Source organism: Natrix helvetica, assembly GCF_964273705.1.
Source record: "Natrix helvetica genome assembly, chromosome: 6".
NCBI classification, from domain to species: domain Eukaryota; kingdom Metazoa; phylum Chordata; class Lepidosauria; order Squamata; family Natricidae; genus Natrix; species Natrix helvetica.
The window spans coordinates 84,459,832-84,483,093 of NC_138553.1; the positions used below are offsets into that span (position 1 = coordinate 84,459,832).

Below are 23,262 nucleotides of genomic sequence, written 5' to 3' on the forward strand. Positions count from 1 at the left end.
TTGGCGCAAAGCCCTTGCTTGCAGCTTGTTCTGGGCCATCAGAGGACCTGGGAATTTGCAGGCCAGGTTGAAAAAGGAAGCAAAGAGGAAAGCGTAGGTGCTAAGTGCAGAGGACCTAGTTATCTGCAGGATCGCATCCTACCACACACGTCCCTGCGACCTATCCGCTCACACAGGGAGGGGCTCCTCCTGGTGCCGTCTGCTAGGCAATGCCAGCGGGCGACACCTAGGAGTAGATCCTTCTCTGTGATGGGCCCAACCCTCTGGAATGACCTCCCCCCAGACATTCGAACTACCACCGACCTCCGTTCCTTCTGGCAAAAGTTAAAGACTCACCTATTTCAATCAGCTGGCCTGGCACTTTCTTAGTTTTACCTCCCGGGATTTATTTATTTTAATTGGGTTTGGGGTTTTATAGGCTTTTAACGTATTATATTTATTATTCTATTACAGTCTCACAACCTCCTTCACCAGTATTAATTTAATTGTTTATGTATGTATTTTACAACGTATTTTAGTGACTGTACACCGCCCCGAGTCCTCTCCGGGAGAGGGGGCGGTCTATAAGTGTGAATAATAAATAAATAAATAAATAAATAAATAAAAATAAAAACGAAAACAAAGGTGTGTAGAAAATAAAAAGAATAATATTTTTAAAATGAGAGTTCTGTTTCTATGGCGAGACAAACACGGGGAGAGTTTTGGGTTTGCAGCCAGAGGAAAGCAACTTTCTTAGCCCAAAGCCATCCAGCCAAGATTGGGTTCCCATAATGAGAGGAAGAGGAGGGAAGGAAGAAAGAGGTAAGGAGAGAAGGGTGGAACAGAGAGAAAGAGAAGGAGAGAGGGCACGAAGGGGAAGAGGAAGAGTAGGAGTAGGGGAGACGGAAGGGAAGAAGGAAAGGGAAGGAGAGGAGGAAGGAAGGAAGTAGAGAAGGGAGGGAGGAAGAAAAGAAAGGGAAAAGAAGGTGGTGTTACAACAGGCGGAAGGGATGGTAAATAAAGCAACCCAAACTGTATATTATAACCTTTTAAATGGAATAACAAATGTATAAGAATGACAAATGTAAAGAAGAATAACAATTATGTGAATGTATTCCTATAATGGTATGGAAGAGAATAAAAAATAAAAAAAACTTTTCAAAAAAAAAAGATTGGCTTCCCATGTAAAAAAAGAATCCACCTTTCTGTGTGAAACTGACTAGGTAAAACTCAGATCGTTTCATCCGAATGACTGAGCTAGAGATGTCAGAGAAAGGAGTTCAGCTTACTAGATGGGAAAGAAAGGGGCCTGTTTCCTCTCTTTTGAGAGAAAAAAACCAGAAATATGTAAGTAGGCCATTCAGGCATCTAGTTCTCTATTTAGACCCTGGGCAACATCTAAATCGGGAAAGGAAACCTCTCCCTCCCCTAAAAGCATTTTGCAATCCAGGTTTGGGGGGGAAAGCAGAGCAGGGGCCTCCCCTTGTTTCGGAGCTGCCGCCAGGCCCTCCTGTTTCGCCCAGTTCGAGATACTTGCAGAGGGAACTGGACACAAGTTAGGAAAAGGTCTGTTCAGCCAGCAACAATAGTGGTGGGTTGGCTGCAGCCCCCCCCCCCCACTGTACAAAGGCAGGAGGGGAGGGGAGATCTACAGAGACAAATGAGAAGAGAGGACCCACAGCTGGAATGAGATGGAAGGGGCCTTGGAGGTCTTCTAGTCCAACCCCCTGCTCAAGCAGGAGACCCTACACCATTCTGGACAAGTGGCTGTCCAGTCTCTTATTGAAAACCTCCAGTGATGGAAAAGGAAGGAAGGAAAACAGAATAGCAGAGCTGGAAGCGGCCTTGGAGGTCTTCTAGTCCAACCCCCTGCTCAAGCCTGTATCATTCCATTCCAGCCTTTTCTTCAAAGCCTCCAGTGATGAAGCACCCATGACTTCTGGAGGCAAGGCGTTCCACTGGTTATTTGTGAACGTGGAGAGGGGAGGAGGGCTGGATGGGTGGAAGGAAGGGAGAAGTTATGGCAAGGCAACCGAGGGTCTCTTGAAAGCCTTTGACCCAGAGACCCCTTGGGTTGAGCTACACCACTAGAGATCACCACCAGTTTAGGAATCCCCTCCTTCCCCCATTGGTGCTCCTCTATTTCAGCAGAACGTGGAGCTACAGAAGAGCTGGACTGAGTACCAGGAATAGCTCTGTCTCTCTTCTCCTCGAAGGATTTATAGATCCTTTATAAGAACTTTGCCAAAACAAAGCATAAATGAGTGCATGAAGTTTCTCCCCTCCCTGCTTTCTTCCTCCCCAGTTCCCTTCTTCTCTTCTGCTTTTAGTTTGCTAGCTGGAGGGCAGCATTTGGGTTCCAGGCGAAGAAAGCAAACAGCTTCCCCTAATAGAAAAATGGAGAGGATCAAATACTCCATTCCAATCCAAATTGCATCCCGGACTTTTGCATTTCAAGCTGTCGGTGCAGCCTTGATTGCGAGCTGTCTTTGCAAACGCCTGATCCTTGATCAAGAGCCATAGCTGGATAATGGCAAGTGGGAAATCCAATTTACTGGAGATTTCAGCCTAGGATTCAGCGTAACTGGAAGGGACCAGACTGAGGTCTGCTACCTTCTATGGAAAACAGCACATAATGGGTTTTTTGGTCATCACGTTACAAACAAAAAAAAAGATGTTGAGACTTTGGAAAAAGTGCAGAGAAATGCAACGAAGATGATTGAAGGCCTGGAGACAAAAACATACGACGAATGGCTGCAGGATTTGGCTCTGGCCAGCCTAGAGAAAAGGACGAGGGAGGACATGATGGCAGTATTACAGTATTTGAGAGGCTGCCCCAAAGAAGAGGCGCTCAACTTATTTTCCAAAGCACCAGAAGGCAAGAGAAGAAGCCCTGGATGGAAACTAATCAAGGAGAGAAGCAACCTGGAATTAAGGAGAAACTTCCTAAGAGTGAGAACAATCAATCAGTGCAACTGCTTGCCACCAGAAATTGTGAATGCTCCATCACTGGCAGTTTTTAAGAAAAGATGGGACAGCCTGTCTGGAATGGTATAGGGTCCCCCGATTGAGCAAGGGGTTGGACTAGAAGACCTCCAAGGTCCCTTCCAACTTTGTTATTCTGTTATGCTGTTTTCCTTCCTTCCTTCCTTCCTTCCTTCCTTCCTTCCTTCCTTCCTTCCTTCCTTCCTTCCTTCCTTCCTTTCTTCTCCATCACTGGAGGTCTTTAAGGAGAGACTAGACAGTCACCTATCTGAAAAGGTATAGGGTCTCTTGCTTGAGCAGGGGGCTGGACTAGAAGACCTCCAAGGTCCCTTCCTGCTCCATTTTGTTTAATTAGCTTCCCTAGGAATTTCCTTTCTTCTAAAGACACGCAAACAGTTTGCAACTCCCCTCCCCAGATTTTAAATAGAGTTTACTCTACCTGGTATACAGCTCTGGAGATGCACCATGGTTTAAGCATCAGGCGTACAAGCTGGAGATGCCTCAACCGGTCAGCGCCCAGGACTCGCGAAGAGAAATTCCAGGCTAGGGAATGCCAACTCAACAGAAGACCTTCCAACCCAAAAGGCACAGCTGCCATGCCAACTCACAAAGCAGAAGGGGAAAAAAAAACCTGGCACGGGTCCTTTCGTCGGTTTGCAAAGTTTCCAGACTTCTATCGAACGAAGTTTAAATGTCAGTGAGATTTTTCCACGAAAGGGGTAAACCCTGAATCAACCCCAAATTTCGTTGGTGGGAGTCATTCTCAGAGAGAACAATTCCTCCCAACGTCCTCAGGCTGTTGCTTGTCCCCTGAATGCCAAAAAATCTCTTCTTTTGCTACAGAAGGAATGTCTTATCTTTGAAAAATGTCAGCCTCCCTTGACATGTTGCTGCTTTCTGCACAGTTCGGCCGGGGAATGAAAGTTACCAACTGAAATCGGGACTCATTACTTGGCCTCCAAAATGCCAAAATTCTGTCCAGGCAGGGATGGAAAACAAGGCTCTTTTTTCTCTGACTGACTCCTTGAGTGCCAAACATTCTCGAGACCTTTTTCTGTTTAACTCTTGAAGATGCAAAGGGGAACGGCTGAAACATTTCCTTGCCACACTTGTTCTTGTAATACACACATATATTTTACATCACCCTTTCGGATATTAACCATCAAAAAGGGCCTATCGCCAATCGTTTTCCACATTCCAAAATGAGGGAGGCGAGAGGAAGAAAGCCACAAATCTGCACCACTACTGGAAAGGGAAACCAGTTAGGAATGTTTGAGTGTGTTTCAGTTCAGCCTCTGCGGGACAAAAAGACTGCCGGATGCCAGTTCAAACGGAAACCCATTAATCCACCCAGAGAAGTCAAATCAACTGGATGCAAGAGAGGTCAATCAACCAGGATAGAGCTGAAAGGGACCCCGGAGGTCTTCTAGTCCAACCTCCTGCTCAAGCAGAAGACCCTGCATCATTTCAGACAAATGGCTCTCCAATTTCTTCTTAAAAGCCTCCAGTGATGGAGCATTCACAACTTCTGGAGGCAACTTCTGTTCCACTGATTAATTGTTCTCACTGTTAGGAAGTTTCTCCTTAATTCCAGGTTGCTTCTCACCTTGGTTAGTTTCCACCCATTGTTTCTTGTCTTGCCCTCAGGTGCTTTGGAGAATAGGTTGACCCCCCCTCTTCTCTGTGTCATCCCCTCAAATAATGGGAATACTGCTATCATATAATCCCTGGTCCTTCTTTTCTCCAGACTGGCCCTACCCAGTTCCTGCAGCCGTTTTTCCTATGTTTTAGTCTCCAGGCCTTTCATCAACGCAGTTGCTCTTCTCTGCACTTTTTCCAAAGGAAAAAAAAAAGGGGTTGGTTATTCAGAGCCTGGTTATTTTCTTGAAGACGTTTCATGACACAAACTAGGTACCATCAAGAAAACCACCAAGCTTAGACAGCACCAACCCCCACCCCCAGTCCTCCCCCACTCCACAAACCCCCCTCCCTTCTAGCACTGAGGATGTTAACCTAGTTGGGTCATGAAATGTCTTCAAGAAAACCTCCAAGCTCAGACAGCACCAAGCCTCCCTCCCCCAGTCCTCCCCCACTCCACAAACCCCCCTCTCTTTTAGCACTGATGACATTCCCTGGTTGGGTCATGAAACGTCTGCAAGAAAGCCACCAAGCTCAAAGAGCACCAAGGACCTCACAGTCCTTCTCCTTTTCCACTTCCTCCTTCTCCCCTCTCTCCTCCTCCTCTTCAACCCACTCCCTTCTAGCACTGATGACGTTACGTAGCTGGGTCATGAAACATCTTGAAGAAAACAGCTAAGCTAAGAGCACTAAGGACTTCACAGTCATTGACCACCACCTCCTCCTCCTCTCCTACAACACTACCACCTCTTCCTCCTCCTCCTCCAGTCCACAAATGTCACTCCCTTCTAGCACTGATGATGTTGCTTAGTTGGGTCATGAAATGTCTTCAAGAAAACCACCAAGCTGGCATTCATGCATGCGTGCCCCGTTTAGCCCGGAAGCGGGAAGTGTTCCGTTCTCACCGCTCTGGAGTCGTTTCTCAAATGAGCACCGGATCCATCACAGCCTCTTAAATAAGCCCAAAAGTGAGATGACCCCCGAAGAACCCCAAGAGCTGGAGGAATTCAACACAGGGCCTCTGTCGGTGCTCACACAATCCGTTAAAAATAACACCCAGGGGCTCATCAATTGTCGCAATAGCAAGAAGCTTCTGGGACGCGTCAAGGCCTTTGATAGGCACTGCAACATGGTGTTAGAGAACGTGGAGGAGATACGGACCGAGGTGCCCAAAGTGGGAAAGGCAAGAAGAAGTCCAAGGTGGTCAACAAAGACCGTTACACCTCCAAGATGTTCCTGCGGGGAGATTCGGTCATTGTGGTGCTGAGGAATCCCCTCATTGCTGGCAAGGAAAGAGGCCGAGGTGGCTCACGAGCCTGGCAATGCCAAGAGGCCACGTTGGGGCTCCTGCTCAAAAGACTGGAATCTGTTGCCTTTAGTTTTAAGGCGGGGGTGTCTTATAGTCAACTGCTCTTCAGATGTTCCATCTGTCACAAGTATGCAACTCCCTGACGTGCTGACAGATGAAATTCCCTCATCACCTCAGTATGTTCCACGTGGGTGCTTTGATTTTCCTTTTTTAATATAATAAACATTTTGTTGAAAAAGAAAAAGAAAACCACCAAGCTCAGAGAACACCAAGGATCCCACAGTCCTCCTCCTCTTCCCCCTTTCTGCAAACCTTCCTCCTACCTAGCACTGATGACGTTACCTAGTTGGGTTATGAAACGTCTTCAAGGAAACCACCAAGCTCAGACAGCACCAAGGTCCGTCCCCCCCCCCCCCAGTCCTCTGCCACTCCACAAACCCCACTCCCTTCTAGCACTGACGATGTTACCTAGTTGGGTCATAAATGTTATCATCAAAAGTTAGGACACAGTTGGGTTTGAAAGCATAATTGGAAAGGAGACAGGAGAGGAGAGCCATGGCCCCTGATTACACCACTGAATATCCCCCCCCCCTAAATAATCACAATGCATATTTATTTTATTGGACCAGACTGCCAAAAGGAACTGACGTCGCCCATTTAAATGCAAGTTCTCTAAACAAGCATTAAATCCCAGGGTCTCCTTGATTGAGAACAGCTTGCCCAATCTCCCGTGAATCTCTCCTGCCTGAGGGGGCTCATATAATATTTAACATGGATTTACCAAAACACGAGAAATCTGCCAATGGAGGGAGAGGATAACAGGCCCTCACCGGAGAAGTCTCTCTTTGGAAGGGACTCAGGTCCCAAGGAGAGGAAGAGGAAGAGCTTCTGTGCACTGGACAACTGTGGAGGCAGAATACGGAGTAACAGAGTTGGAAAGTTTCTTTTTGTTTTGATTGGACTTCTATGCCGCCCTTCTCCCAAAGGACTCAGGGGAGTGTACAACATAAAAACACATGTGACAAAAGTTTAAAAAGATTAAATAGGAAATCCAATAACCTTCAATTGACAATTTACATCAAATTTAGGATTAACAATTAACAATTAAAATTAATAATTTATTTTATTTAGGCCAGGCCGGCTTGCTGGAAAAGCCAACTTTTTAGGGCGCATCGGAAGGACCGGAGGTCGGGGCTTATGCAAAGCTCCGGGGGCAGCTCATTCCAGAGGGAAGGCGCTCCCACAGAGAAGGCTCTCCCCTTGGGGGTCACCAGCCGACACTGGCCGATGGCTCCCACTCTGTGGGATCGTACTGGACGGTGGGAGGCTACTGGTGGCAGTAGGTGGTCTCGCAGGTACCCTGGGCCTAAGCCATGGAACGCTTTAAAGGTCATAATTAACACCTTGAATCGCACCTGGAAAACAACCGGCAACCAGTGCAGGCCGCCTAAAAGGGGTGTGACATGGGAGCACCTAGGTACCCCCATGACAACCCACGCGGCCGCATTCTGGACCAGCTGAAGCCTCCGGGTGCTCTTCAAGGGCAGCCCCATGTAGAGAGCATTGCAGTAGTCCAGGCGAGAAAGGACGAGGGCATGAGTGACTACACAGAGCATCCCGATTCAGAAAGGGGCGCAACTGACGTACCAGGCGAACCTGGTAAAAGGCCCCCCTGGTCACGGCCGTCAGGTGTTCTTCTAAACTAAGCCGCATATCCAGGAGGACTCCCAGATTGCGAGCCTTCTCTGAGGGGGCTAAGATTGGAACCCCCTCATTGCCTTATCTCGACAATTGAATTCTATCTGGTTAATTAGAGCTTTTTCTTTTCATCAGTTGCTACAGAAGGTTAGATCAGAGCCCTCAGGGATAGAGACCCCCGCTTGTTGGCTAGAGACTTCTACAAAGCCCACAGCCATGGCATGCTCCCCCATAAGGCTTGCCTCTTTCCCTGAAACACAGTTAGGCCTCACATTGCAACCATTGGTTTAGTGACTGTTGAAAGTAACGACAGCACTGGAAAAAGAGACTTGTGGCCATTTTTCACCCTTTACAGCCATTGCAAGAAGTCAAAATTCAGACACTTGTCAACTGACTCATATTTATGACGGTCGCAGTGTCCCCTTTTGCGACCTTCTGACAAGTGAAATCAAACAAGGAAGCCAGATTCATTTAACGACCGTGTGGCTAACTTTAACAATTGCAGTGATTCACTTAACAAGGGTGGCAAGAAAGGTCGTAAAATGGGGTGAAATTCGCTTAACACTTTTCTCTCTTAGTAACAGAAAATTTAGGCTGCTTGTATGTCGAGAACTACCTGTCTTTTACTGTGATAGTGATTGACAGCTGTCATTGGAAGCTAAACATTTTTAAGGTGAAGGATGTTGATTCATTGGCCGGCTCTTTGTTTCTTTTTAAAGCATATCCATGTATGAAATTATTGTATTTTATTCTGATATCATTTAAAATTGCATTTTATTCTGATTCCATTCTAAATTGCATTTTATTCCAATTTCATTTTAAATTGTATTTTATCCCAATTCCATTTTGAATTGTTTTTATGGGATTTTAGTAATAATTTGTGCTTGGACCACTGCACTTTGCTGCGGCCCAGGGGCCAGTCAACAAAGTAAACTAACTAACTAACAAACATATTCAGCTAGCTGTAAAATTCATCGCTAAGCAGTAAAAGGCTCCCACTATTATCTGGAATGCACCATAGATTAACATCGTGCTTCCTGTTATTCCATAGACTAGGATCAAGTTGGAGCATTCTGAATTTCCAAACAACTTGGTGGGAATTATGTTGCAAAGTGTTTTTTGTTTAACTTCCTCACAAGAGAACCGGTCAAGCCACAGAAACATCTGCCTGCTTGATGTTTCAGTTTTTCTTCATTTCTCAACGAACGTTGGTGGTTGAATGGATTGCCAATTTCTCTAAAGGAATCCAGAAGCCTGTGGGGTAATAATTAAATTTGAGGGAAATTGAGGGAAAAGTTTTTGAAAGTTGGAGCGTACGTGGCACGCTCGAATGGGGAATTTGGATGCAAATGGATATCAAGAAGGATATGGAGAATATTAGAGTATTTTATTGCAGTTATTCTATATTAAGTGTATTTATTCCACATACTGTATTTCTGTACTGCCCAGCTTCCAAGATTCATGGTAGTACTGTATACAAATATAAATTTAAAGAATGAACCCCAATATCAACCAATCCAATGTACTAACTCTAAATAGGATCAACATTCAAATGCAATATAAAAAAATAAGAGCGAATGTAATTCAATCCCAAGTATCTTGCAAGTCGTCTCTCAAAAACTTGCTCAAATAGCCAATCTGCCAGAACTACATTATTTTGTTGCAATTAAGGAAGGGAGAATAATGGGCTAAAGAAATTCATTGCAGGGATGTTGATACAACATTGACACAAGAAAAGAAAAGTAACCGGCAGTGGAATAAATCAACAAAGAGTTGAACAATGGGGAAGGGGGGAAAACCAATTACAATCTTCATTTCCCTCCTTTTATTTGCTTGCATTTTCTACCTGGCCCTACATCTAGGTCCCAGGGTCATCCGTTTTAAGAGTGCTTGCACCAACCATGTCCCAAAGGTGCTTTTTCAAAAGTCTTCCCAAGAAAATCCAGTTGCCTCTTGAAAAAGCAACGATGACCTTGACCGCGACTGTGTGTCAGAATGGTGGCGCAATTGGCAACTCCAAATCTCAACTAACAAATGCTCTGTTCTAAACATTGGCAATACAAATCAGAACACCCAATACAAGTTGGGTGGAAATGACCTCGTAGACGACCCTCACTCTGTCAAGGACCTAGGAGCCCTCATCTCAAACGATCTAAGCGGCAGAGCTCACTGTAACAGCATTGCCAAAAAGGAATTAAGAGTCGTTAACCTAATATTGCGAAGCTTCTTCTCCAGTAACACTGTACTGCTAACTAGGGCACACAAAACCTTTGCCAGACCAATTCTCAAATACAGCTCATCTGTCTGGAATCCCCACTGTATATCGGACATTAATACGATCGAGCAGGTCCAGAGGTATTTCACAAGAAGAGTCCTCCTCCACTCCTCCGCTCACAACAGAATCCCTTATGCCACCAGGCTTGAAATTTTGGGTTTAGACAATTTAGAACTACGCCGCCTTCGGTCTGAGTAGTACACACAATTATCTGCTACAATGTCCTACTCCAGCTTCAACCGCAATAATACACAGGCAAACAATCAATACAAACTCAAGGCCAAGTGCTCCAAACTCGATTGCAGAAAATAAGACTTCAGCAACAGAGTGGTCAACGCCTGGAATGCTCTACCTGACTCTGTGGTTTCTTTCCCAAACCCCCCCAAAGTTTAACCTTAGCCTGTCAACTATTGACCTCACCCCAATCCTAAGAGGCCTGTAAAGGGGGCGTGCATAAGCGCAGCAGCGTGCCTACCGTCCCTTTCCTCCTGTCCCCATTTTTTCATTTCCTTTGTTCCTGTCCATGTTCATACTTATACCTGCTACCCTGTACGTTTGACAAACTAATAATAAATAAAAAAAATTAAGTCTTCGCTCACACCGACATACAAAAGCATCCACATAGCTTTACTCCAGATGTTGCAGCCTTTGCTCTTACTAACTGTTCACAAAACGAACAAGGATTGATTGTTCTGATTCCCTTTATCCTGACTGGAAGCAGGGAATAGCAAACGACGGTGCTAGAGAGGTAAAAGAACTTTAGAAAGAGCTTTGGGACATCCGTGGTGGGATGAGAATCTGTGCTTGGCAGATGTGGTGTGGTGATGAAGGGCCTTATCATTTGGTATGCATGTAGTAAAAGGACAGGGCTGTCATCGCCACATCACTTTCACCCCCTTGCAGATGTCGACCCCATCCACATCTGGTTGAGCCTGGCGATGGGTACCACGGAGGAGAAATATAGCTGTAGTAAAAACAAGCATTCATATGATTCATAGAATGGCGAAGGTCTGGGAAGACTGACAGTTTTGTGCATCACAAAGGAACAGTGATGGAATTTGAATGTTTGCACAGAGAGGACTGCAAATTCCAAGACCGTTGAAAAAATATACTTGGGTTTTCAGGCGTAAAAGCATCTTAGGACCCTGGGAACGTATGAAGTAGACACTGAATCTGCTAATTCAGCTCTTTTTTTTTTTTTTTTACTTTTTAAACAAGAGACAAAAGATCCATTCTTAGAAATATTCATTTCTGCAGACTGCTAATCAATTGAAATTGAATCTGGTCCTGGAAGATAGTCATGGTCAGATAAAATAAAAGAGGCAAGATTGAATTTTTAAAAAAAGTTATCACAGTGGGTGACTCAGCAGTGAAATTCAGCCGGTTCTGACAGGTTCTGGAGAACTGGTAGCGGAAATTTTGAGTAGTTCGGAGAACCAGCTAATACCACCTCTGGCTGGCCCCAGAGTGGGGAGGGAATGGGGATTTTGCAGTATCCTTCCCCTGCCACGCCCACTAAGCCACACGCACCAAGCCACGCCCACCAGGCCATGCCATGCCCATCAAGCCACACCCACCAAGCCATGCCACACCCACCAAGCCACACCCGCAGAACCAGTAGTAAAAAAAAAAAAGAACTAATCTACAGTTACGGCTGTTCTCCGGACATTTGCTGAACTCACATTCACAAGGGTATTATGTGCTAAATTTCATCCAGCTCCTTAGGTTAATGGTGGATGGTATTGGGGTTTATGATTACATGATTTTCCTTTAAAAAAATAATTATAATCAGGATTTGCATCTAATGTTAGCTTGATGGCGGGCGAGGAGCAATGTCATCTTTTGAAGCTGGTGAAACCTAATTCTATTTTAAGTCAGAAAAAAATGAAATTATGACCTTTTTCTGTTCCAAGAAGCTTCTTGGATGAGAAGCAAAACATCTTCAGAGAAAAACCAGAAAGTCCAGTTGCCTCCTGAAAAAGCACCTTTGGGACAATTGTGGCCTGGATAACTGAGAATGGCCATAGACATCTTCCATCCAGAGGTAAACATCAAATGAAGAGAGTCTTAATTCTCTTGGTGCTCAACCTTGCTCTGTTTCTATTTTTCCCCTCTTGTTCATTGGGTTATAAATAGATTGTTGTCTTCCCCCCTCTCTTTCTCTTTCATGTAGTTGTTGTTAGTTGTTTTGATTTCATTCCTTCAAAGCAGAATAGAAATTCAATCAATTGGCCATGAAATGCTTGTTGCCTTCAATCCATTGAGATGCCCTGGACTTCATGAATGTTCCTGTAGAGCTTCTTTGGAGCTGAATTCTTCCTTTCTTCCAGGTTTTTTTTCCCATTAGCAATCTGGATCCTTTCAGGTAAGTCCTTGGTTGACTCATTTAGTAAGCCCTGAAAAAAGTGTTTTACAACTGTTGCACAATCACATGCTCACAATTCCAGGGGCTCACCATTTGCAGCTATCTCAGCCAACTCCTGAGGAGCCAGGTCAACTGAGCTACAGAAGTCCTTTTAATATGCAGACTTAATTAATGCTTTCATCAAGGAGCTTATCAAGGAGTCTGGGGGCTCCTATACCCTTCAGATGAGGGGGTTATTTACCTGCTGCCTCAGAGGGAAGGATTGCGACTCGAAATCACGCGATGTCTCACTTAGCAATCACACCTCTCAAGGCAGATTTTAGGATCCCAATTGTGGACGCGAGTCAAAGGCACCCCATAGTTAAGTTGTGGTACCTCACCAAGTCAGTCAAGAGATGTCACCTGCTGGTAATTGTGGAACAGAAACCGTTGCTACCTTTAAACTCTCATTGTTTCTTGCCTACTGACATCTACATATGAACCTGAATGCCTTACCTTGTTGACTTCTCTATGCTTTGGTAATTACATGAGCAAAAACTATGCAATTTGTTTGACTCCCGAAAGAGTGGAATTTCATTGAAAAGCAAATACAATTACAATTCTTCTGGCTGCAGACAGAATCTTGGAAACGGTAATGTGAGTTGGTAGGAGGACACAAGCTGCCAGATTTTTAAAAAATCCCCCAAAAGATGTGTAAAGGTAAAGGTTCCCCTCGCACGTATGTGTTATTCGTTCCTGACTGTAGGGGGCGGTGCTCATCTCCGTTTCAAAGCTGAAGAGCCAGCGTTGTCCGAAGACGTCTCCGTGGTCTTGTGGCTGGCATGACTAAACACCAAAGGCGTACGGAAGGCTGTTCCCTTCCCACCAAAGGTGGTTCCTGTTTTTCTACTTGCATATTTTTTATGTGCTTTTGAACTGCTAGGTTGGCAGAAGCTGGGACAAGTACCGGGAGCTCACTCCATTACGTGATGTTAGGGATTTGAACCACCGAACTACCGACCTTTCTGATCGACAAGCTCAGCGTCTTAGCCCCTAAGCCACCGTGTCCCTAAAAGATGTATAGATAGATACAAAACTGTATTTTTACTGTAAAGCGAATACAATTACAATTCTTCTGGCTGCAGACTGAATCTTGGATACGGTAATGTAAGTTGATAGGAAGGACACAAGCTACCAGATTTTTTTAAAAAAATCCCCCCAAAGATAGATACAAAACTGGATTTTCATTGAAATTGTGAAAAACCACAATTCTTCTGGCTGCAGACAGGTTCTAAGAAACATTAAAGTTGGTAGGAAGACTCAAGCTACCAGACAAAAGAATTCACCAAAAAGCTGCATAAACAGACGCAGACATGTTTTCTAGCTGATGTAAAAAAAAAAAAACACACCCCGAAGATGGCAGCTGTGATACCCCTAAAAACAGACAGATTTTCCATCCAGACAGTCCTAGCCCATTCTTTTTTTTCAAAACCTTACCCAGTAGACTTTCCTGCACGGATAGACAGATCCAAAGACCAACAATTAAAAAGCACGTTTCTAAAACCCTTTAATGAGTCTCATTATCAACCCCGAATCCAACCCGGCCAGAATTTTCCGCTAATGAGTAGAGACTTGTTAATCAGTCCCAATAAACCAAGAACGGCTTTAAAAAAAAAGAAAACAAAACACCCCCAATACTCCCCAGCTCCGCAGAAATAGAATATGCAGTGAAATGGAGACTGACACGATTTCTTGGGCAGGCTGTTGGGGCCTTGCCTAATGGGCAGCCCCCCAAACAAATCACATTATAGCTTAATTACCCCTTTCCCAAGGAATAAGCCTCATTGAACATGGTGGGACTTATTTCTAAGCGAACATGCCGAAGTCTTCACCGTCAGTTAAGTAAGAAGAACAGATGGTCTTCCTCGGAAAGTCTTGACCAATTTCTAAACTAAGAACAATGCACACATTATGTCTCTTGACACCACCTAAAACCCGAGCAATATTATCCTCATTATTGTCCTTTGATGAAAACAATTCATCTTGTATCCAATTAGCGGACGGGAGTCATCAGACATAAGGGGAAACGTTGGCTCTAAAGCGAGAGTCCAATGTCTTTGCTTAAGTCCGTATTATTTAGAATCAGTGGCGAGGGTGAGCTGAACAGATGCAGGAGTTTAGCAATAGCCATTGCACTGAGATTTATATACCAATTCATAGTTCTTTTACAGCCCTCTCTAAGCGGTTTACAGAGTCAGCATATTTGCCCCCAACAATCTGGGTCCTCATTTTACCCACCCCGGAAGAATGGAAGGCTGAGTCAACCTTGAGCTGGTCAGGATCGAATTGCTGTCAGTGGGCAGAGTTACCTTCTAACTACATTCTAACCACTGCACCACCAGGAAAGAGATTGAGAAAGGGAATAACAGAGGAAGGAAGGAAGGAAGAAAGGAAGGAAGGAAGGAAGGAATAGCACTTATATACCACTTTTTACAGTGCTTTACAGCCCTCTCTAAGCGGTTTACAGAGTCAGTCTCTTGCCCCCAACAACCTGGGTCCTCATTTTACTGACCTTGGAAGGATGGAAGGCCGAGTCAACCTGGAGCCGATCAGGATTGAACTCCTGGCAGTCGGCAGTCAGCCTGCAATACTGCACCACCAGGAAGGAGAATGAGAAAGGGAGGGAGGGAGGGAGGGAGGGAGGGAGGAAGGAAGGAAGGAAGGAAGGCTGAGTCAATCTTGAACTGGTCAGGATTGAACTCCTTGCAGTCGGCAGAGTCAGCCTGCAATACTGCATTCTAACCACTGTGCCGGCAGGAAGGAGAATGAGAAATGGAATAAAAGAAAAAGGAAGGAAGGAAGGAAAGAAGGAAGGAAGGTGTTAGATACTGGTATCAACTACAGTGGTTTCCACCAAGGTCCTCTATTCCGGTGGGAACAGAGGTTTAATCCTATTGGTCGAAGGGTCTGACAGCTCCCTATCAAAGGGCTGCTGTCAGACTCAACCTTCGCTGGATTGTTCTCACTTGTTGTACTTAAAATAAATAGCTGTTGTTGCCTTTAGCCTTGTGTGCCTTTCCATTACCCGATCAAAAGGAAGCCTAAGTCAATCTTGAGCCGATCAGGATCGAACTCTTGAAAGTAGGCAGAATTAGCCTGTAAAACTGCATTCTAACCAGTTGCAACCGTTGCAGCCCCCCCCCCCCAAATCACGTGATCAAAATCCAGTTGCTAAACTAGCAGGTAGTTATGGCAGTTGCAGCATCCCGGAGTCACACAATGCCCCCTTTGTGACCAGCAAAGGTCAGCGGGGAAGCCAGATCCACTTAACAACCGTGTTACTAATTCAACAACAGCAGTGATTCACTTAACAACTGGGGCAAGAAATAGTCGTAAAAGTGGGCAAAACTCACTTAATCACTGTCTTGATTCACAACAGAAATGTTGGGCTCAATTGTGGTCGTAAGTCGAGGCCTGGCTGTTATAAAACTTAAGGAGCACTAACAAAAATTTATTTATTCAACTTGTATGGGGGTATGTTTATGTCTACATGAGCAATGAACGAAATTTGAAAGAAAGAGCACAACAATTTTAAAAAGTAATGTTTTTTTCCCCTTTCCCTAAAAGATAAAAGTTCCAGTCGCACATGCGCGCTAGTCGTTCCCGACTCTAGGGGCAGTGCTCATCTCCTTTTCAAAGCCGAAGAGCCAGCGCTGTCTGAAGACATTTCCGTAGTCATGTCGCCAGCATGACTAAACGCCAAAAGGCGCACGGAACGCTGTTACCTTCCCACCAAAGGTGGTTCCTATCTTTCTACTTGCATTTTTAACCTGCTTTTGAACTGCTAGGTTGACAAAAGCTGAGACAAGTCACGGGAGCTCACTCCATTACGTGGCGCTAGGGATTCGAACTGCTGACCTTTCTGAGCAACAAGCTCAGCGTCTTAGCCATTGAGCCGCCGTATCCTGTCCCTAGCCCCGTGCTAAAGGAAGGGAAACTGAAAAAGGGAATAAGGAAAAAAACCACATTCAGCAATGAAAATATCTCAAGGGATTTCCTTCCCCCGTGATGCTCATGTGCCTTTTTCTTTTTTCTCCCGGCTACGGCACACACGCAAATCTAAATTACTTAGATTTGCTTCACCGCAAAGTTGATGGGCCATAAAAATGAGGTATAAGAAAGAAAATATTGCTGTCCATGCTTGGATACAGGGAAAAAAAAAGAAGAGAAGAGAAAAATTCTGTGCAGTTCCAGCATCACCAAAGGAGCCGCTTCCTCTTTGCATGATGGGAAAAAGGGCCGCCTCCTTCCCGCCTGCCTCCTGCTAAATCACTTCTGACAGTCTGACACCAGTTAATTTTTTACCACCCGGCCCCAGCTCACTCCCTCTAATCATGCAAGCGGAATAATGAATGTTCTACTTGTTTGGGGGGGGGAGGAAAGGCATGGGAACTGGGGGGGGTCCTCTGCAATTTAAAGGACGCAGACCGGAACTATTTGATGGCTGCAGTCGTCTAACGGTCTCCTTGGGGTGTCCGAATTAGACCAGTTTTTCTGCACCGTCACTTTTACGGTGGACCATAAAAAACAGGGTCAGGTTTGGTTTACATGACAAGCTAAGCCTCCAAAAAATACAACAAAGTTACATTTCCAAAATAATCCCCCCCCCTCTCTCCCTCTCTCTCCCTCTCACTCACTCACTCTATCTAATCTGTTTGGAAAATAATTTTTTATCTATCTCTATTATCTATCATCTATCTATATCATCTCTCTCTCACCTACTCTCTCTGTATGTCTGTCAGTCTCTCTCTCTCTCTCTCTCTCTCTCTCTCTCTCTCTCTCTCTCTCTCTCTCTCTCATATATTTATTTGTCTGTCTGTCTGTAAAATAGGATTCTATCTATCTCATTAAGAACGCGCACACATTAAGAACGCGCAGTCGGTTGGGAGACCGGGGTTTTTGGTCATTCCCGGTCGTTTGTACCAACCCCTGCATACTAGGTGGTCAGGTTCCACAGGCCCAAGGCCTGAGACTGCTGTTATGCAACGCGAGGTCCGTTGTTAATAAGGCCCCCCTCATTCATGATCTTATCTTGGAGGGGGAGCCGGACCTCGCAGGAATAACCGAGACCTGGTTGGGCTCCGAGGGAGGTTTACCCCTCGTTGAATTGTGCCCACCAGGTTATCGAGCATTTCATCAGCCTCGGGCCCAGGGGAGGGGCGGCGGGGTAGCAGTGATTATTCGGGAAGACCTTGAGCCGAGAGAGTTCACCGTGCCACAGACATCCGGGTGTGAGTCCCTTGTTGTGAGATGGGGCCCAGGGAGGCAGTTGGGCCTGCTGATAGTATACCTGGCTCCTCGCTATACATCAGCGGCCCTGCCTGAACTCCTTGAGCTGATCTCATCGGTGGCGATTGAGACCTCCAACCTTATAGTGATGGGGGATTTCAATCTGCCGTCGATGGGAGAAGCGTCTGAGGGGGTTCGGGAGTTCATGGCTTCCATGACAGCCATGGACCTGACCCAGTTAATTCAGGGCCCTACTCACGAGGGAGGCCACACGCTGGACCTTGTTTTTGTCTCAGGCCGGTGGATGAGTGATCAGGGAATAGGGGACTTAGCCATTACTCCCCTGTCATGGTCGGATCACTCACTTCTCCGGCTGGACTTCCCTGGTGCTACCCCCCGCCGCGAGGAGGCGGAACTGGAAGGTATTAGATGGTTCCGCCCCAAGCGCCTGATGGAACCGGATAGGTTCCAGACGGAACTTGGGCCACCTCCTGTGGACCTGACCCGCCCCCGAGTAGAGGACCTGGTAGTCGCATGGAATAGTGCGGCTGCCGGGGCCCTAGACCGGGTGGCGCCTTTGCGGCCTCTCCTGCGGCGAAGAACCACCCTGGCACCTTGGTTTACCGAGGAGCTAAGGGTGATGAAACGCCACAAGAGACGCCTAGAGAGTCGTTGGAGATCCTCCCGTTCCGAATTTGACCGAGCACAGGCACGAGCATATTTGAAGACGTACCTTGTGGCACTAAGAGCGGCCAAACGTCAACATTGCGCTGCTCTTATTGCGTCTGCAGATAACCGCCCTGCCGCCCTGTTTCGGGTGACCCGTTCCCTCTTGTTTGAGAGACCACGGGAAGCCCCTTTACAGGGTAGAGCAGAGGAGTTTGGGAATTATCTACAGGACAAAGTCGCTCAAATCCGGATGGGATGGACCCCTTTCAGTGGTTCAGTAGAGACGCCCGTTGCGAGTCTTGAGGGACCGCTTTGGGAGGAGTTTGACTCGGTTGCCATCGAGGATTTGGACAGGTTGCGTGGACGTCTGCGAACCACCACATGTTTATTGGACCCGTGTCCCTCCTGGCTTGTACTGGCATCCTGGGAGGTTACGCGCGACTGGCTCCTGGGCCTGGTGAACGCCTCGCTGGGTGAGGGGTCTCTACCGGCCGCCTTGAAAGAGGCGGTGGTGAGGCCCCTGCTCAAGAAGCCTTCCCTGGACCCAACGGACCTAGTCAATTATCGTCCAGTCTCCAACCTTCCTTTTTTAGCGAAGGTTGTAGAGAGTGTGGTAGCACAGCAGTTCCCACGTCACCTGGAGGAAAATGATTATCTAGACCCGCGCCAGTCCGGCTTCCGACCCGGGCACAGCACGGAGACGGCCTTGGTCGCATTGGTGGATGATCTCTGGCGGGCCAGAGATAGGGGTTGTTCCTCTATCCTGGTCCTATTAGACCTCTCGGCGGCTTTCGATACCATCGACCATGGTATCCTGTTGCACCGGCTGGAGGGGTTGGGAGTCAGGGGCACCGTGTTACGGTGGTTTGGCTCCTACCTCACTGACCGGACGCAACGTGTGTTGGCAGGGGAGCAGAGATCGACCCGGAGGCCTCTCACATGTGGAGTGCCACAGGGTTCGGTACTCTCGCCTCTCCTGTTCAACACATACATGAAACCGCTGGGCGAGATCATCCGTGGTTTTGGGGTGGGATATCATCTGTATGCTGATGACACTCAGCTATACATCTCCACCCCAAACCACCCCAATGAGGCCATCGAAGTGATGTCCCGGTGTTTGGAGGCCGTACGGATCTGGATGGATGGCAACCGACTGAAACTCAACCCTTCCAAGACGGAGTGGCTGTGGCTTCCGGCGCCCCGGTTCAACCAGGTGTTTCCATCTCTGGCCATTGGGGGCGTGCAACTAGCCCCTATGGAACAGGTGCGCAATTTGGGCGTCCTCCTGGATGCCCGGCTGTCCATGGATGACCATGTAACAGCCGTGGCAAGGGGGGCGTTCCATCAGGTTCGCCTGATGCGCCAATTGCGCCCCTTATTGGACCGGGATGCCCTACGCACAGTCACCCATGCGCTGGTGACGTCTCGCCTGGACTACTGCAATGCTCTCTACATGGGGCTTCCTTTGAGATGCACTCGGAGACTACAGTTGGTCCAGAACGCGGCCGCGCGGGTGATCATGGGGAGGACTAGATTCTCCCCTGTAACACCTCTCCTGCGCGAGCTGCACTGGCTTCCTGTGGTCTTCCGAGTGCGTTTCAAGGTCTTGATTATGATCTTTAAAGCGCTCCATGGCACAGGGCCTAGTTACATGCAGGATCGCATCCTGCCCCACACATCCCTACGACCAATCCGCTCTCACAGAGAGGGACTTCTCCGGGTGCCGACCGCCAAACAGTGTCGGGGGGCGACACCCAGGAGCAGAGCCTTCTCTGTGATGGGCCCAGCCCTGTGGAATGACCTCCCCCGGGACATCAGGATTACTTCCGATCTCCGCTCCTTCCGTGTACAACTGAAAACCCACCTCTTCCAACTATCTGGCCTGGCTCAACCGTAATTTTCTCGTACTCCTCCTGACTGTCTGTTTTTTAACATTTTGAATTTGGATTGTACATGGGGTTTTGTAATTAGGGTATTTTAATGGTTTTTAATTGTCTATGTATTGTATCTGTTAACCTCCTCCGAACATGTGTGTCTTTGTACTTATGTATGTCATGGATTTATGTAAATGTTATATGTTTTTTACTCCATTGTACGCCGCCCCGAGTCCTTTTCGGAAAGGGAGCGGCTAATAAATTTAAATTATTATTATTATTTATTATTATCTCTATCGTCTATCATCCATCTATATCATCTCTCTCTCTCTCTCTCTCTCTCTCTCTCTCTCTCTCTCACACACACACACACACACACACACACCTACTCTGTCTGTCTGTCTGTCTGTCTGTCTGTCTGTCTGTCTGTCTGTCTGTCTGTCTATTATCTCTCCTTCATCTATCTACCTCATCTACCCACTCACCTATCCACCTACCTACCTATCAACTATCTATCCATTCATCCAATCTGGAAAATAGGCTAAGGAGTTCCACAAAAGCACCAGAAGGCAAGAAACAATGAATGGAAACTAATGAAGGAAATAAGCAACCTAGAAGTAAGAAGAAATTTCCAAACAGGGAAAAAAATTAACCAGTGCAACAGCTTCTCTTCAGAAGTTGTGGGGGCTCCATCACAGGGGTATTTTTAAGAAGCCACGTATCTGGAATGGTAGAGGGCCTCCTGCTTGAGCAGGGAGTTGGACTAGAAGAACTCCAAGGTCCCTTCCAACTCTTGTTAATCTGTTATCTGTTCTATTAGGAGCCGTAGTGGTGCAGTGGTTAGAATGCAGCATTGTAGGATGACTCTGCCCACTGCCAGCAGTTCGATCCTGATCAGCTGAAGGTTTTGACTCTGACTTCCAACTTTCTGAGGTCGGTATTGCCCTAGATGTTTGGGGACATTATGCTGACTCTGTAAAGCACTATGAAGTGGTATATAAATGCTATTGCTATTGTCCGTTATCCATCCATTTGTCCCACCCAAAAAATCTGGTTTTTAATGCTTTATGATAAGGCTTTTCTAAATAAAGAAAGGGTGAACTTCACCCACAATTTAAAGGAACAAGTGGATGGAGGATTTTAAGTCATGAAGCTTTGGTTGAACCCAATCCCTTCCCTCCCACCCCATGAAAAGAAGAGCCAGGAGAACAGGGAAAAGTTACTAGAATAATAAAAGTAAATACTCTGAAGAAAAGATGCAACAATCACAAAAGCAGGGAAAAGAAAAAGAAGAAGTTAGGGGAAAGGGGGAGAAGAATAAAAAGAATAAAAAGTGGAATGTGGAGAGCCCAAGAGAAAATGGTTAAAAGAGGAAGAGAAGGGAAAAGAGTTGCATTAGCAGACTAAAGAGAATAGTAGTAAGATTGTTATTGTTATGTAACTAATTAAGAAATAGAGTAATGATAGTATATTGTTAATTGTAGAAAAAAATGGAAAGAAATGCTCTCTATGTTTGAATTGAATTAGAGGATACCTGCTGTTTATAGCGAAATATACCAATGGAGAAAAACAAGAAATGAAAATTTGGTCTAACTTTGAAGGGGCAATGGAAGATATTGTTTATATATTAAGAAAAAATAGCTATAAAAAATGAAAAATAATGGAAGAGAACAATTTGGCTGAAAGTGAAAACAAAACCATGATGTACAATGGACTATATAAATGAGAGGATGTAAAAGAAAAGAGCCAGAAAACTCTTTGTTCCTATAACATGTATAATTTGTATTTAAAAAAACACCTAGAATTGAAAAGAAAAGAAGAGCCAGCTGATTCAAGACACCACATTAGGTCAAAAGAAAACGGATGGAGTTTCCCCAGGAAAGTGAAATGGATAGCTAACAGAAAGGATCTCAATTCAGAAACCCCATGAATCATTCTTAGGTTGACATTTTGCGCCACTTCCCCCTTTTCTCTTCCCTCTCCTGATTAAAAACTGAGTCAATTTTTTTTTTTACATTATTCACTTCCCTTGTCTCGATACACAATGCAAAGAAATACCATGAATTCCTTTTCCGGATCCCAGCTTCCTGTTATTAAGGTGGACATTCTAGTATCTAGGAAGATAAGATCTTCTCCCCATCTCAAGACCCAAGGCGTGGGCTTAATCATTTGCAGCTTGCTTTCCTGGAAGGGGTGGTGGTGGATTAAGTAGGTCACCACTGCAGAGGAAAACCTACGACACACACACACACTCAAGTCATAGGAAGCCCTCAAACTGTTTGCAGCTGTTGGTAGAAGGTGGCCTCAAAATGCTCAGGAGGTCCACTGGTTGTGACCTGGAAAAATCTGGATGACCTCAGATTGTAACCAAGAGAGGTCACAACACCAGGGAGGGATGCAACACTCATGAGGTTGTGAATATTTTTCCAACTAGATCTGATAGTCCTAATTTTCCAAGGGTGCACACACCTAACTATCTGCATGAATCCTCAGCCCAAGCTGTACAAAAGGAAATTTGAGAGAAGGAGGAAGATGAGCTGTCAATTACCTCTTGGCTTCCCTGCAGTGAGATTCAGGAAGGAGATGGTCCTTTGGAGGAGATACAATGTCCTTGTAAAACTTCAACCCTTCGGAGAATTCTTGGTCTCCTTCTGTCCGTACAGTAACCAATGGCAGCTGCTGGAGGCAGGAAAAGTGGGTGATGTCACAGGAAGAGCTGAGGTCAACCTGGGGTCTTGTAATGTCTTCTTCCAAGAATTTAAAGATGGAATGGGAGTAGAGATCCCCTGGAGACTGAAAATGTTCTCTTTCCACTCCCTGTCAACCATGAATAAAAGTCTGGAATGGTGCTGCAAATGTTTATCCGATCCGTGTCGTGTTATTTCAAGCAGCTTTGCAGGCAGGGCTGAGGATGAGAATAGGAGGGTTCGTGTCTTTACGAAGACTTCTCCAACTGTGATTTCCATCCTTGGTACATCTCAGAGTGATGGTGGCTCTTGATGCTCAAGAGCCATCAAAACCAACTGGGCAACCAACCAGCCCTCCTGAAGAGAGTGTGGTTGAAAAACAACAACCCTAGATTGTGCACAAATGGATAGGTTGACATTACAGATAAAGGATAAAGAAGAGACAGATTTTTTTTAAACAATGGAACTTGTTCTATCGATGGCTTGATAATAGAGGTAGAGATGAGAAATTGGAC

General features: G+C 45.9%; 2 protein-coding genes and 1 pseudogene across 10 annotated transcripts in view; 1 reads left to right on the forward strand and 2 right to left on the reverse strand.

Annotated features, from left to right (window-relative positions):
* Nucleotides 1–23,262, reverse strand: part of FRMD4A (FERM domain containing 4A) — a 336,245-nt gene that overhangs the window by 169,628 nt on the left and 143,355 nt on the right. The window contains exon 1 of one of the 8 annotated variants that reach the window (XM_081957230.1): nt 22,609–22,657. The exons of 4 other annotated variants lie outside the window; for them this stretch is intronic. Coding sequence is in view for 3 of the 4 variants with exons in the window: in XM_081957225.1 (XP_081813351.1) it covers nt 3,404–3,562 (159 nt within the window). In the remaining variant the exon portion in view is untranslated. Of the gene's footprint in view, nt 1–3,403; nt 3,810–22,118; nt 22,182–22,608; nt 22,658–23,262 lie in introns of those variants that run through there. 3 more of the 8 variants (XM_081957228.1, XM_081957225.1, XM_081957223.1) reach the window with 3 other exon arrangements.
* The window catches only part of FAM107B (family with sequence similarity 107 member B), a 363,543-nt gene that overhangs the window by 144,974 nt on the left and 195,307 nt on the right, over nt 1–23,262 (reverse strand). The gene's annotated exons all lie outside the window — the stretch shown is intronic.
* Nucleotides 5,576–6,054, forward strand: LOC309394941 (small nuclear ribonucleoprotein Sm D2-like; annotated as a pseudogene). The gene has a single exon. The product of its transcript is annotated as a small nuclear ribonucleoprotein Sm D2-like (transcript).